Here is a 15,345-nt window from a genome sequence, read left to right as displayed (position 1 = left end):
TGGCCCTCGATGTTGTGCCGGCCTGTGAACTGATCTAATCCCCTCCCCCCACACTATCCCATCATTACCCATATGCTTATCCAAGGACTGTTTAAATGCCCCTAATGTGGCTGAGTTCACTACATTGGCAGGCAGGGCGTTCCATGCCCTTACCACTCTCTGAGTAAAGAACCTGCCTCTGACATCTGTCTTAAATCTATCACCCCTCAATGTGTAGCTATGCCCCCTTGTACAAGCTGAAGTCATCATCCTCGGAAAAGGACTCTCACTGTCCACCCTATCTAATCCTCTGATCATCTTGTATGTCTCTATTAAATCCCCTCTTAGCCTCATTCTCTCCAACGAGAACAGACCCAAGTCCCTCAATCTTTCTTCATAGGGCCTGTGCTCCAGACCAGGCAACATCTTGGTAAATCTCCTCTGCACCTTTTCCAGTGCTTCCACATCCTTCCTGTAATGCGGCGACCAGAACTGCACACGATATTCCAAATGAGGCCGCACTAGCATTTTGTACAGTTGCAGCATGACCTCACAGCTCCAGAACTCAATCCCCTCTACCAATAAAACCTAACACACCGTAAGCCTTCTCAACAGCACTATCAACCTGGGTGGCAACTTTCAGGGATCTATGTACGTGGACACCAAGATCCCTCTGCACGTCCACACTACCAAGAATCTTTCCATTGACCTGGTATTCTGCCTTCCTATTATTCCTCCCAAAGTCAATCACCTCACATTTATCCGCATTGAACTCCATTTTCCACCTTTCAGCCCAATTCTGCAGTTTATCCAAGTTTCCCTGTAACCTGCATCGTTCTTGCACGCTGTCCAATACTCCACTGACTTTAGTGTCATCTGCAAACTTACTAACCCAACTGATCTTTGAGGCACACCACTAGTGACCTGACTCCAGGCTGAATATTTTCCATCAACCACTACTCGTTGCCTTCTTACAGAAAGCCAGTTTCTAATCCAAACTGCTAAATCTCCCTCAATCCCGTGCCTCTGTATTTTCTCCACTAGCCTACCATGTGGAACCTTATCAAAGGCTTTAATGAAGTCCATGTACAACACATCAACTGCCCTTCCCTCATCCACATGCTTGGTCACCTTCTCAAAAGAACTGAGGTTTGAGAGACACCACCTGCCCTTGACGAATCCATGCTGACTATCTCCAATCAAATTGTTGCTTGCTAGATGATTATAGATCCTATCTCTTATAATCCTTTCCAAAATGTTTCCTACAACAGACGTAAGGCTCACAGGTCTGTAATTACCTGGGTCATCCCTACTGCCCTCCTTGAACAAGGGCACAACATTTGCAGTCCTCCAGTCCTCTGGTACTAAACCTGTAGACAATGAGGACTCGAAGATCAAGGCCAAAGGCTCCGCCACCACCTCCCTAGCTTCCCAGACAATCCTCAGAAAAATCCCATCCAGCCCAGGGGATTTATCTACCTTCACACCTTCTAGAATTGATAACACCTCCTCCTTACTAACCTCAATCCTTTCAATTCTAGCAGCCCGTAACTCAGTCATTTCCTTTACAATATTCTCCTGTTCCTGAGTGAAAACAGATGAGAAATAGTCATTTAGCATGTCTCCAATCTCCACAGGGTCCACACACAACTTCCCACTTCTGTCTTTGACTGGCCCTATTCCTACCCTAGTCAGCCTCTTATTCCTGACATACCCATAGAAAGCTTTAGCGCTCTCCTTAACTCTACCTGCTAATGTCTGCTCATGTTCCCTCCTTGCTCTTCTTAACTCTCTCTTTAAATCCTTCCTAGCTAATCTGTAACTCTCCATCGCCTCATCTGAACCATCTCCCTCTTCCACTTAACAAGAGATACAATTTCTTTAGTAAACCACGGTTCCCTTACCTTATCGCTTCCTCCCTGCCTGACAGGGACATACCTATCAAGGACACGCGATATCTGTTCCTTAAACCAGCTCCACGTTTCGATAGTCCCCATCCCCTGCATTTTGCTAACCCGTTCTATGCCTCCTAAGTCTTGCCTAATCGCATTATAATTGCCCTTTCCCCCATCTATAATTCATGCCCTGTGGCATGTTCCTATCCCTTTCCATTGCTAAAGTAAACATAACCGAATTATGGTCACTCTGTCCAAAGTGCTCACCTACCACTAAGACACACCTGGCCTGGTTCATTACCAAGTACCGGATCCAGTGTGGCCTCCCCTCTTGTCGGCCCTTCGACATACTGTGTCAGGAAACCCTCCTGCACACGTTGGACAAAAACTGATCCATCCGACGTATTAGAGTTATAGCATTTCCAGTCAATGTTAGGGAAGTTAAAGTCTCCCATAATGACCACCCTGTTCCTTTCACCCCTGCCCAGAATCGTTTTGCCAATCCTCTCCTCCACACCCCTGGAACCTTGCAGAGGCCTATATTTAAAAAAAAACTCCCAGCAGTGTGGCCTGTTCTGTCCTGTTTCTTACCTCAGCCCGTACCACCTCAGTAGACGAGTCCTAATCAAAAGTTCTTTCAGCCACCGTTATACTGTCCTTGACTAACAAAGCCACACCTGCTCTCTTTTGCCACCTTCCCTGACCTTAATGAAAGATCTAAACCCTGGAACCTGCAACATCCATTCCTGACCCTGTTCTATCCATGTCTCCGAAATGGCCACAACATCCAAGTCCCAGGTATCTATCCAAGCTGAAAGCTCACCTACCTTATTCTGGATACTCCTGGCATTAAAGTAGACACACTTCAATCCAGCATGCTGTCTGCCAGCACACTCGTGTGACAGTGAGGTCCTGGCCATGTCCTCCCTACGCTCATCCTCCTGTGTACTAGAACTACACCTCATTTCCCATCCCCCTTCTGACCTAGTTTAAATCCACCCGAATAGCACTAGCAAATTTCCCACCCAGGATATTCGTGCCCCTCTGGTTCAAGTGGAGACCGTCCTGTTTGTAGAGGTCCCACCTTCCCCAGAATGAGCCCCAATTGTCCATGTACCTGAAGCCCTCCCTCCTGCACCATCCCTGCAGCCACGTGCTCAGCTGAAATCTCTCCCTGTTCTTTGCCTCGCTATCATGTGGCATAGGTAACAAACCAAAGATAACTACTCTGTTTGTTCTAGCTCTCAGCTTCCACACTAGCTCCCTGAAATCCTGCCTGACATCCCTATCCCTCTTTCTACCTATGTCGTTGGTGCCTCATTGGACCACGACTTGGGGCTGGTCACCCTCTCCCTTCAGGACCCCAAAGACACTATCCGAGATGGACCCTGGCACCTGGGAGGCAACACACCAACTGTGAGTCTCTTTCTTTCCTGGCAAACCTTCTATCAGTCCCTCTAAGTATTGAGTCCCCAATGACTAACACTCTCTCTTCCTATTCCCCCTTCCTTTCTGTGCAAGAGGAACAGACTTTGTGCCAGAGATCTGCACCCCAGTGCATGCTCCTGGTGAGTACCCGTGCTGCTGCAGACCCCCCTCCCCCCCAAACAGTATCCAAAACGGTATACTAGTTTTTCAGGGGAACAACCATAGGGGATCCCTGCACTGACTGTTTTTCCCCCTCTAACAGTTACCCAGCTTTCTTCACGCTTAGGAGTAACTGCTTCCCTGTAACTCTTGTCTATCACTGACTCTGCCTCCCGAATGATCCGAAGCTCATCCAGCTCCCGCTCCAGTTCCCTAACGCGGTCTTGGAGGAGCAAGAGTTGGGTGCTCTTTCTGCAGATGCGTTTGGATGGGACAGTAATGGTGTCCCTCACCTCATACATCATGCAGGAGGAACATTCCTTTACCTGCACTGCCATCTCTGCTAATCCCCTAATCAGAGTTTTTTTAAAAAAGAGAAGCTTACCTGATTTATCCCTGGTGTATAAGGCTAGAGGAGGTGGATGGGTGGGAGGCCCTACATGGTTAGGGTCTTGGGTTTAGACAACGATCACTTACATAGCTGAGGGATGAAAAAAAAGGTCCCTCCCTTCCCAGAAACCTCTGCTCCGAGGAGCTGCTGCTGCACAAAGAAATGGATGGCGCTGACGCTCGAGGTAAGCTTTTTAAAGATTTACTTCCTGGCAGAAACCTAACTTCTAGCCTATAACATGAACAGGTTGGTTTGCAGTTGCTAGATAAAGAAGCGTTTAATCTTGGAAAATCAACAATCCATGAAGCTAGTTATTAATAGTTAACTCTGTCTCCTGAGAATGTCGGAATGATTTTTGAATACATGTTACTTTTTTCCTAAAATAGTCAACATTTTAGAGACATTGCATATCTGATACAAGATGCATTAATTGCATTAATCAAACACTTGGATTTTTTTCTATTGCAGGTACACTGGAAAATCTGGAGGAGTTGTATTTAAATGATAATCCAAACTTACATAGCCTTCCCTTTGAGTTGGCACTCTGCAGCAAATTGTCCATCATGAGCATCGAGAACTGCCCACTCAGCCATCTGCCACCACAGATTGTAGCTGGTGGTCCATCCTTTATCATCCAGTTTCTGAAGATGCAGGGCCCTTATCGGGCCATGGTTTGACTGAATGGAAATGTTGCATACACTGTACACAATATAGACTGCATTTTTGTCATTATATATAAAAGCAATTTTACTCAGACTGCAGTAAGTGTTTCTGGTAATAGAGGAATCGTAGCCATTTAGAATTTTTTAAAAACCTTTAAAGAATTACAGTGCTGGATAGAGGTTTCCTCAGAATTAAATGGACGTATGTTCATGTGAGAAGTACGGTTTTTTGTCGGGGGGGGTGTGGTGTGGGAGTCTTGCAAAATCACAAGCATGTTTTTTTAATAGTGTGCATTTAAGATACTGTTCTGCGTATTTAAAACACAGTTTAGTATTTTCTTTATAATACAAACTTTGTGCTTAAGCTGACAGGTGTCGGATCTGGGGAATCCCAATTTGGAGAAGTAGGTGCCAGATGCAGGTTTTGTTTTACCTGCAAGCTATGGTGCAACTTTCTTTTCCAGGATCGTGTTCATCGTTGCAAAAGGCTGTAAATTCTACATGTCCAGCATTTTCCTTAATGTCCCAGTCTAATTAAATGATTGACGAAAGTCATTGTGAACCCTAAAAAATGGAAGGAAAGTTTTAGGAGGGGTTGAGAAAAAAGGTTAATGAATAATGGGAAGAAAAAATATAAGGAAAGCTAGACCATAGATTGAGAATTTAAGAAACATAACAGAACAGCTAAGGAAGGAAAGAAAACAAAACCAAAGAGAGAAATACAAAAAAAAAGACAAACTGAGTCACAGAATGGAAAGGTTGAAAGGTCTACTCCCTACTAATGTGTGTTTATATTTGAAAGTAATTGGTTTTGTAGGAGGAAAACCCTTTCCCGAATAATTTTGTTGTATTCTTGATTGTTTCCATAAATTTTAATCACCATGATTTAGCACTTGATTTAAACAATATTATGATACTGACAGGCAATGTGCATATAGTAGGGATACATTGGTCACACAGTAACTGTTTTATAGTTTACCTGTATTATGACCTCTTTAGTATACACAGCAATATGATTTCTAAAGGTTGTTATCCATTATTCTATCATTTCCTTCCACTGAGGATAGAAATGCAAGCTTTGGAGAAAAACAGATAAAATGTCTTAGATTTAGCTACCATTTTCCTAAATGATTAAGAGAAAGGTTCATATTTAATATACATGTAACACTTTTCCCTTAAAGTCTGAATCATTTTGGGCCCTGGATGTATGCATGTGTGTCCTCACTCCCCAAAAACCATCCTTTACTCAGTGCTTTTATAGATTGCAAGCACGTGTAGTGATTGGTGCCATGTCTTAAGTAATCAAAAGCTTAGTAATTTTACCTGTCCTTCATGTTGCATTTGCGCATGAAACAATGTACTGAGGGCTCATTTTCCTCATACTGTACATTTTTTTGCTGCTGCATGTCTTTTTCCAAATACTTGTATGCGTGGGCTAATCGAGAGTGAGCTATTTCCTTTCCCTCTCAGTTAATGTGAATACTAGTACAGAAAATTATGAAAAATCAAGTCTCTACAGTTTTTCTATAAATAATGAAATGCACATAGTATTGATATAAGCCAACCTTTGTCCAGTATTCACCTGAGGAATGTTTCACAGTTGAAAGTGGCTAATTCATTCTCTGTAGGCGATTACCAGTTGTCTTTTTAAGTTTGTGAAGATACATAAGTGTACGTTGTCAGCAAAATTTTGATACAGGAAGTACAAGAACGCACTCCTCCATTTAAAAATATTGCTGAATTTTCAGGGCATATACGTCACTTGTCACCGGGGGGGGAAAAAATTCACTTCCCTTTCAAACGTTGGCAAAACTCTGAGGTTACACTGAAATGAAACTAGTTGTATTTTCTACAACAATAAGACAATGCTCATTAATAATCAAGTTGTCATTTGTCTAAAATTTGCTTTTGCTTTAGACTAATCCTGATCTTTGTTAATAAGTAGCCACTTGAAGCCTTGCACGATGATACTGTAAACCTATTGTCCTGTTCAATGCACTGCAATTCCTTTCTAAGGAGCAGTACTTTCCTGCAAAATTTATAAGGCAGAAATTGATTCAGCAAACCAAGGGCTATTTTAGGGGTATCTGGCTCCGTAGCAACTGCTGAATGAATTATAATCAAGGTCAAAATGTCAAAAGAGGTAATTTCTGGAGAAGGAATCCTGAGAGCATTTGTAGAAATTTAGAATGTCTTTATATTAATTCACTTTGTACCATTAAATTTTTACATCCCCTTTCAGTTTGACATTAGAATATAGGGTCAATAACAAAGTTAACTCTAGTGATGTATCTTAAAATAGCACCACAATGAAACCTGTTTATGTTGCAGTTACTTTTAGAGCATTATTCTTTAGATTGACTGCTTAAGATGCTGTCCCTGTAGGCTTTGTTCATCGGTTGTTCCAGCTAAAACTTTTCTCCCCAACATATAGACTGCATTGTACAATTTTAAAAGAGTTTTTATTGCATAATATCATTGATTTTGTATTTGGGATGTAAACGTAATTGACCGAGGCTGCTGTGCTTGGTGGTTCCAAGTTTTGCTTTTGAGTCTAAGTATTCTACAAATCAGAAAATTTAGCATGTGGGAAGGATGAAAGTGTACAGCTTTTTGTAGTTAAAACATGTCAAAAAACAAAAAAAAATGCATTGACTCTACACAAAGTACTTTTAACTGCAGTGAACAGTTTGAACTGAAATTCAGTGTAATTGTGGTTATTCCAGTATATGAATTGTAGGGTGCTAATTGTATTGTTTTATGGAACACTAGATGATTGAGTGCATCATAATTGTTTTTTTTTTGTTTTCTAAAGTCAGTAGCAGGTATTGTATGTGTTAATGTCTCTTAAGTTTGACTTTTTTCTTAATCAATACCGTTTTGTCTATCTTTGCTTGCTGTAGAGCATGATCTGCTTTTACACATGGCTTAACAAGTATGAAAACATTCTTAGTACCTGATGAGTCTTACTTCTGAACCATAGTGAAGCCTAACAAAAACTTTGTGCTTCTGGTTTTATTTAGAAACAAAACCAAAATGGCCCAGATTTTCAGTCAGACAGTAAAGTTTTAAATCTGCAGTATTCACTTTATTGTTGAGTCCATTGGTACTTTAAAGTAAGAATGAATAGTATTCCCTTTTAACTTGGATGGCATAGTTGAACTTTTTATAAATATATTTTTGGGATTTCAGTGAAAAGTTTTTAAATTGTTAAACTGTAATAACTCATATCATTTATGACCTCTTGACTGCTTGAAGGCCAAGTTGAGGAATGTTAGTTTTTTTTTCATGCTTGGTGCTATTACCTGACAGGCACGAAAAAAAAATAGAATGTTGAATGTTAAAATATGTAGTATTCACTCATTAGCTCAGTTGCTTTATCAGATTAGTTGCAGAATTCATAAATTCTGATTTTGGATGTGACTGGTGGAAAGTATTCAGTTTAGGGTGGTGTCCAATAAAATGAAAAGAGTTCGATCTTTGCTGCTTTAGCAATTGCTAATCACTTTGTGTGGCTGTTGGCCTTGCTGTCTACTCCAGTTTTAATTCTATGGCCTGCGTGAAGCTGCATTAGTTTATCTAGAAAACAACTCTTTGAAGGCAAAGTCAAGCAGGGAAAGCAGCATAGTCACATAATATAAGACACATCTTGAATTTAAGTGCAATTTCAGTTAAGGATTTTATATGTGCATATCCCTAAAGACAATAAGTAATTTTTCAGTTTTTCTGCACCAGCCCTTGTAGATTTTGGAGAAGGTAATTTGGCTAACTAAACAGGATATGTCTATAAATGGCTCGGTTACTTTGCCTGACTCTTTTTTTGGCAGGCCCTTTACCAGATAGCACAAAATATTTTTGTTTGGTGATATAATCAGACTGTTAGATTCTCACACCAAAATTAAGAATGTAAAAACTGGTAAACAAACCTTTTTAAAGCAATTGTCAATTATGTTATGTCTATATAAAAAGAAATGCCTTTTTGTTTTTATAAGGATCTTTCAGTCATTCATTATAAATAGCAAATTTGTAAATGAGCTTTTGTTGAGTCCATTGCAATGGTTGCATGTATTTTTTTTAAGAGGCTTAAGTGTACAATTGTCTTTAATCCTTGGGTGTGGGAAAGGGAGTGATTTTTGGCTGCTGTTTTGGAAGGAACATTCACTTCCATTGTAACATTTAAAGTAAGACCATTGATATTTCTGTTCAGGTAAGGATATTAAGACAAATATCACAGGTGATAATTGTATATCTGATTTGCTATTTCATTTTGCACACAAGCAATTGACATTTAAATGTGTTGCCAATGTTCCTGGTGTAAACAATATTAAAATATTTACTGAAACTTTAGTTTTTCTACAATGTGTTAAATGTTGATCCAAGAAATTGAATAAACCTCGTCTATGTCTAAATTTATAAATGTATACCTGTAAGGTGCAAAAGTCATATACAAAAAATGTTTTGTTTTAAAAGCTTTTTTTTTACAGATCACTTGATTTTTTTTTTCCTGACCTCTTCAAATCCCAAATTTTAAAACACAATTTGAGTTACTTAAGACCTTGTCTGTTTCAAAATAAGATATTTTGTTTACAATTGCTGGGGCTGTTCCTGTTAAAACTTGAGAATAAGTCTTTACTCAGAGAGTAGTAAGGGAATGGAACGCTTTGCCTGCAACGGTAGTAGATTCACCAACTTTAGGTACATTTAAGTCGTCATTGGATAAGCATATGGATGTACATGGAATAGTGTAGGTTAGATGGGCTTGAGATCGGTATGACAGGTTGGCACAACATCGAGAGCCGAAGGGCCTGTGAGTGCTGTAATGTTCTATGTTCTATGTTAAGTCGGCATCTGAAAAGAAGGTACAGTCAAACTGAGTGATAACACAAGCTGTGCACAGATTATGGCCACTAAAATCACTGACAGGTGTTGGCTTGTCCCTGACTATTTGTAAAGACATGAAAACATATGTTTATTTTACCTCCAGCTACCTACATACATCAAATGATGGCGTAACAAAACTATTTGGAATTTATGCACAGGTAAGCATTGCCTCAAGGTGTAAATATCTTTGCCATTGATCAATGACCATGATTTTCAGGAGTTTTTATGAGTGAGATAAAGGCCTTGCTGCCATTGCTGTATATTTAACAGAAGACTGACATTTACTACAGCATACAAAGATAGCCCTTTCAGCATTAACTAAATCTGATTGCTGTCTCTTCAACAGCCAATCTGAATGTTAGTTTCCACTGAAAACCTTATCCAGAAATGTTATGTATTGCATCAATGACGTTGGCTCAGCCTACTGTGTGTGTGTGTGTGTAATGATGTCGCTGCTGTAGGCCTGATTAGACCATAAGACATAGGAGTGGCAGTAAGGCCATTCAGCCCATCAAGTCCACTCCGCCATTTAAATCATGGCTGATGGGCATTTCACCACCACTTCCCTGCCCTCTCCCCGTAGCCCTTGATTCCTTTTGAGATCAAGAATTTGTTGATCTCTGCCTTGAAGGCATCCAACGTCCCGGCCACCAATGCACTCTGCGGCAATGAATTCCACAAGCCCACCACTCTCTGGCTGAAGAGATGTCATCTCATTTCAGTTTAAATTTACCCCCTCTAATTTTAAGGCTGTGCCCACGGGTCCTTGTCTCCCCGCCTAACGGAAACAACTTCCCAGCGTCCACCCCTTCTAAACCATACGTTATCTTGTAAGTTTCTATTAGATCTCCCCTCAACCTTCTAAACTCTAATGAGTACAATCCCAGGATCCTTATCCGTTCATCATACTTAAACCTACCATTCCAGGGATCATCCGTGTGAATCTCCGCTGGACACGCTCCAGGCTAGTATGTTCTTCCCAAGATGTGGGGCCCAAAATTGGACACAGTATTCTAAATGGGCCTAACTAGAGCCTTATAAAGCCTCAGAAGCACATTGCTGCTTTTATATTCCAACCCTCTTGAGATAAACGACAACATTACATTCGCTTTCTTAATTACGGACTCGACCTGCAAGTTAACCTTTAGAGAATCCTGGGCCGACACTCCCAGATCCCTTTGCACTTCTGATTTGCGAATTTTCTCACCGTTTAGAAAATAGTCCATGCCTGTATTCTTTTTTCCAAAGTGCAAAACCTCACATTTACTCACATTGAATTTCATCAGCCATTTCCTGGACCACTGTCCTAAACTGTCTAAATATTTCTGCAGCTTCCCCACCTCCTCAGTACTACCTGTCTGTCCACCTATCTTTGTATCATCGGCAAACTTCGCCAGAATGCCCCCAGTCCCTTTATCCAGATCATTAATATACAAGGTGAACAGCTGTGGCCCCAACACTGAACCCTGTGGGACACCACTCGTCACCGGTTGCCATTCCGAAAAAGAGCCTTTTATCCCAACTCTCTGCCTTCTGTCAGACAGCCAATCCTCAATCCAAGCCAGTAGGTCACCTCGAACACCATAGGCCCTCACCTTGCTCAGCAGCCTCCCTTGAGGCACTGTATCAAAGGCCTTTTGGAAGTCTAGATAGATAACATCTACTGGGTTTCCCTGGTCTAACATACTTGTTACCTCTTCAAAGAATTCTAACAGGTTTGTCAGGCACGACCTCCCTTTACTAAATCCATGCCTACTTGTTTTAATCTGACCCTGCACTTCCAGGAATTTAGAAATCTCATCCTTTACAATGGATTCTAGAATTTTACCAACTACCGAGGTTAGGCTAATCGGCCTATAATTATGTCAAAAAAAAATCAAAGTTCAAGGACGTTTTCCTTCAAACCCAAAAGGAGTTTTTTCACAGCAACAGAAATCCAAATTAGAAGTTGGTAAATAGCTGTTTTCAATTTTGACTCCAAAAACGCACCATAGATAATTTGATCCTAATGATTTACCAATGCATCCTATGGAATTATCTCCTCAGATTATTTTCCCTTCTGTTTCCCTTCCAACAAAAAAAAACTTCAATAGGCAGTTTTTACAAAACAGTTCGGTGCATTGCTGTCCTTTTTGCTTTCATCGCAGTAGCCTATACTCTAAGTCACCTGGTTATTTTGGCCCACTTGAACTGACAGATCCCAGCTGTCCGGTTTTAAATGGAAGCACAAAGCTGCAGATGCTGAAAATCTGAAATAAGAACAAACACTGCTGGAGAAACTGATCAGCTCTAGACTGGATGTGGTATTAAAGGATGAGTGGAACAGATGGTGAGGGTACCCAAAGCAAAAGACAAAAGGGACCGACAATGCTAAAATGTGAAACAGGTGTGAATGGTAGTTTTGAATACAAGAAAAGGCCATCTGTGCTGAGAACAAAGCAAAATATGCTGGATTGTGGTAGTGGGGAATCAAAACGGGAGGACAGTGTTCATGTTTCAAAGTTTTTGAACTTAATGTTGAGTCCTAAAGGTTCTTGAGTAAGTCAGGGTGTCATTGGGGAATGATCCTTACAGAATGCTGACAACGGAGAGTAGGAGAAAATGTGTTTGTTAGCATGCTGCTGAAAGTAACAGAAATGTCAAAAGGTGCTGCTTTGAATGTGGAGACTGGTGCTATGAAAAGTGTGGACAAGGGGAACAGTGACCTTGTTCTGGGAAGATGGTAAGGGTTGAAGAGTCAGACGTAGCTGAGGATAAGGAGAACATATTTGTGGCATCCCATGGAAGGTGGCACCATTGGAACAGATATGGGAGAGATGGAGAAATAGAGAATGGCTTGGTGCCCTTGCAGGAAGCGTGTTAGGGTGTGTAACCCAGTTTTAAAGTTTTATTTGTATCAAGTAATGCTATCAGAAAACCCTTATCAATTTTCCTGATCTATTGTCTGACAGCTGCATTTAAAACAAATGTCAACCTAAAATCTGTTACACATCTAAACAGATTAATACACTCAAAAACATTCAAATCATTGTAATGTGTAATAGGACCTCAAGTTTTAAGAGTGTGTTGGAATATTCCTTTAACTATTGGAACAATTAGATCACAATCACCTAATCTTTAAAGTATGCTGTTTTCCCAGCGTGCATTATGTTAGCTGATGTTGGTTAAAATCTAAATCACTTGTGATCTAATCTGATACATGGGAGGGCCAAATATTTCTCCATTCCCATCAATGTAAATTGCTGTTGGATCTACTGAGACCAAACCCCTGAGGTTGAATAATTAGTTTATGCAGGTTGGGTTATGAAGAGTTTAATATTGTACATATTAAGGCAGACAATGACTTGCACACTGGAATGATTACTCTATTCTGAGGTGCTGCGGAGGAGTGTCTTGAATGTGGTTCCAGACCCAGTATCATCTGTTCAGATAGCTTAGGCTGTAGATTAAAATCAAAAACCAAACCTGCACAATAACATCAAAAACAAGTGCTGGAGAAACTCAGCAGGTTTGGCAGTATTAAATAGACAGTTGAGATTAGAAGTTTTTAAAATGCAAGCTATGTACTAACAGATGGGAGAAAGTTGTCTTGCTGTTTAAATATGGTAATTATATGTAAATTTTAAAAAGCTGCATCGTTCATTCCCAGTGACCTAAATTGCAAAACTGGCTTGCGTCTGAGGCAATTGTTCATCCTCTACTGAAATACGTGCCATTATGGACTTAAGTAGAGTGACATGACATGTTGGTGTCCTTTTATGGAGTGCTTTTACGCATTTTGTTAAAGTATAGATCACCTGTTATAGGAAGTATTGATCACCTAAGTGTTTGAATTTCCTTTAATACTACTTGTTTTTCTAATTTACATTTTGGATTATTAGGCTTCAAATTGTCCAGTTACCTGGGAACTAAGGGATTACATACTTGCTGCTATGTACAAATTTGGATAAAAACCATAAGGATATTCAAACAAATTTTAATAAATATTGGAAGATGATAAAGGACATGACTGAGCAGAGTGTTTGGAAGCCAGAAGTCATGAACAAGTCTTCAGGTGTATGACAACATATTTGGAAAGTAAAGGTCAAGTTGCCATAGTCTTACTGACCACAGGGCTCCTGTCCATTAGAGAGACATGACTGATGGTGGCTTTATCTGAGGATCACTACACTTCAGGTTAGGGGAGAGTTTAAAGGGAATCTTTCATGGTGACTTCAGTAAAGTACCTTTTTAACAAAATAAAAAGTCCAAGTTGCTTCACAGGAACCTTATAACAAAGTTGATGCTCAGCTAGATGATATGTTGGATCTTATAACCAAAAATTCAGTTAGAAATGTGTCAAGGAATATCATAAATGTGACTGTGGCAGATGAAGGGAAGTTCAGAACCAAGAGCTTAGATGACTGAAGATATTGCCTGCAATGGCGTCGTACTTGTAGGGACCAGGGAAGGAAGAGAAACTCTCAACACAATGGAAGATGTTTGTAATAAAAGCACAAGTACTGGAAATCTGAAATAAACACAATGTTGGAGAAACTCAACAAGTCTGGCAGAATCTGTGGAGAGTGAAACAGTTCATGTTTCTAACTCCTCTTCAGAAATGACAGCTGGGTAGTCATTTCAGCCCCAGGATATTACTGAGAGTTCCTCAGTGTAGTGTGAGACATCTTCAGCTGCATAGAGTCAGATATGTAGCATGGAAACAGCCCTCAGTCCAACCAGATATCCTACATAAGTCGTGTCTTGTTTGCCAGCATTTGGCCAATATCCCTTTAAAATCCTCCCTATTCATAGATCCATCCAGATACCACCTTAAATGTTGTAATTGTACCATCCTCCACCACTTCCTCTGGCAGTTCATTCCATACAACACCTTCTGCATGAAAAAGCTGCCCCTTAGCTCCCTTTAAATCTTCTCCCTGTCACTTTAAGCCTATTCTGTCTAGCTTTGGACTCCCTACCCTGGGGCAAATACCTTGATTATTCACCCTATCCATGCCCCTCATGATTTTATAAACCTCTCATCCCTCAGTCTCCGACGCTGTAGGGGAAATAATCCCAGCATATTCTGCCTCTCAGTGTAGCCAAAACTCTCCAACCCTGGCAACATTTTTGTAAATCTTTTCTGAATGCTTTCAAGTCTCTCAACATCCTTCCTATAGGATAGAGACCAGAATTGCACGCAATACTCCAAAAGTGGCCCAACCAATGTCCTGCACAGCTGCAATGTGACCTCCCAACTCCTTATACCCAATGCACTGATCGATATGCTTCTTCATTGACTTTCTGTCAATCATAAGGTCAGAAATGGGAATGTTCTTTATGTAATGTTCATCACCATTCATAACTCTAGATACTGCAGCCCATACCCAAGTGCTAAAAGACCAGTATCAGGATTTGGGCTTCCTGTGTGTCAAATAACTTCAGCATCATACAAGTGCCAGACAGAACATCACCACAAGAGTAAATCTAAGTAATGTCCTTTTGACATTTGACATTACCATTGCTGAATCCCCTGCAACTAACATCCTGGGGTTTACCATTAACCAGAAACTGAATTAGACTAGCTATAAAATTACAGAATAGAGCAGAGGCTGTAGGCCAACATTTGTCAGTGAACAAAGTAAACAGTGAATGCATCTTTGTGCAGGTAAAGATATTAGATCTAAAATTTACAGAGAATAAGATCGTTCAGGAATGTCCTGGAATTGTCAAGTTTCAAGGTAATGAATATGGACTGGAGCACCAGATGGGTCAGACAGGTGGAGTGGGCAATGTTATACAAGTGGGAATGGTTAGCCTTGGTGAAGAGAGCCTAGGTAAGCGTTCGATGTGGCATCAGATGTGACACAGTCACACACACACACACTGATTTAACAGTAGCAGAGAGAGATGTGAAAATGGTTGCTGGAAAATGGCATTTGAATTGAAGACGTAAAATGATGGCTCC

General features: G+C 40.5%; 1 protein-coding gene across 1 annotated transcript in view; it reads left to right on the top strand.

The window, feature by feature from the left end:
- shoc2 (SHOC2 leucine rich repeat scaffold protein) overlaps positions 1-8,856 on the top strand; it is a 116,728-nt gene extending 107,872 nt beyond the window's left edge. Inside the window, exon 9 of the mRNA XM_048550990.2 lies at positions 4,321-8,856. Within this exon, the coding sequence (XP_048406947.1) occupies positions 4,321-4,529 (209 nt within the window). The 3' untranslated portion in view covers positions 4,530-8,856. The remainder of the gene's footprint in view (positions 1-4,320) is intronic.
- The last annotated feature ends 6,489 nt before the right edge of the window (positions 8,857-15,345 follow it).

This window comes from Stegostoma tigrinum, chromosome 20 (assembly GCF_030684315.1).
Source record: "Stegostoma tigrinum isolate sSteTig4 chromosome 20, sSteTig4.hap1, whole genome shotgun sequence".
In the NCBI taxonomy this organism is placed as follows: Eukaryota; Metazoa; Chordata; class Chondrichthyes; order Orectolobiformes; family Stegostomatidae; genus Stegostoma; species Stegostoma tigrinum.
This window is presented reverse-complemented; position numbering and strand designations above follow the sequence as displayed.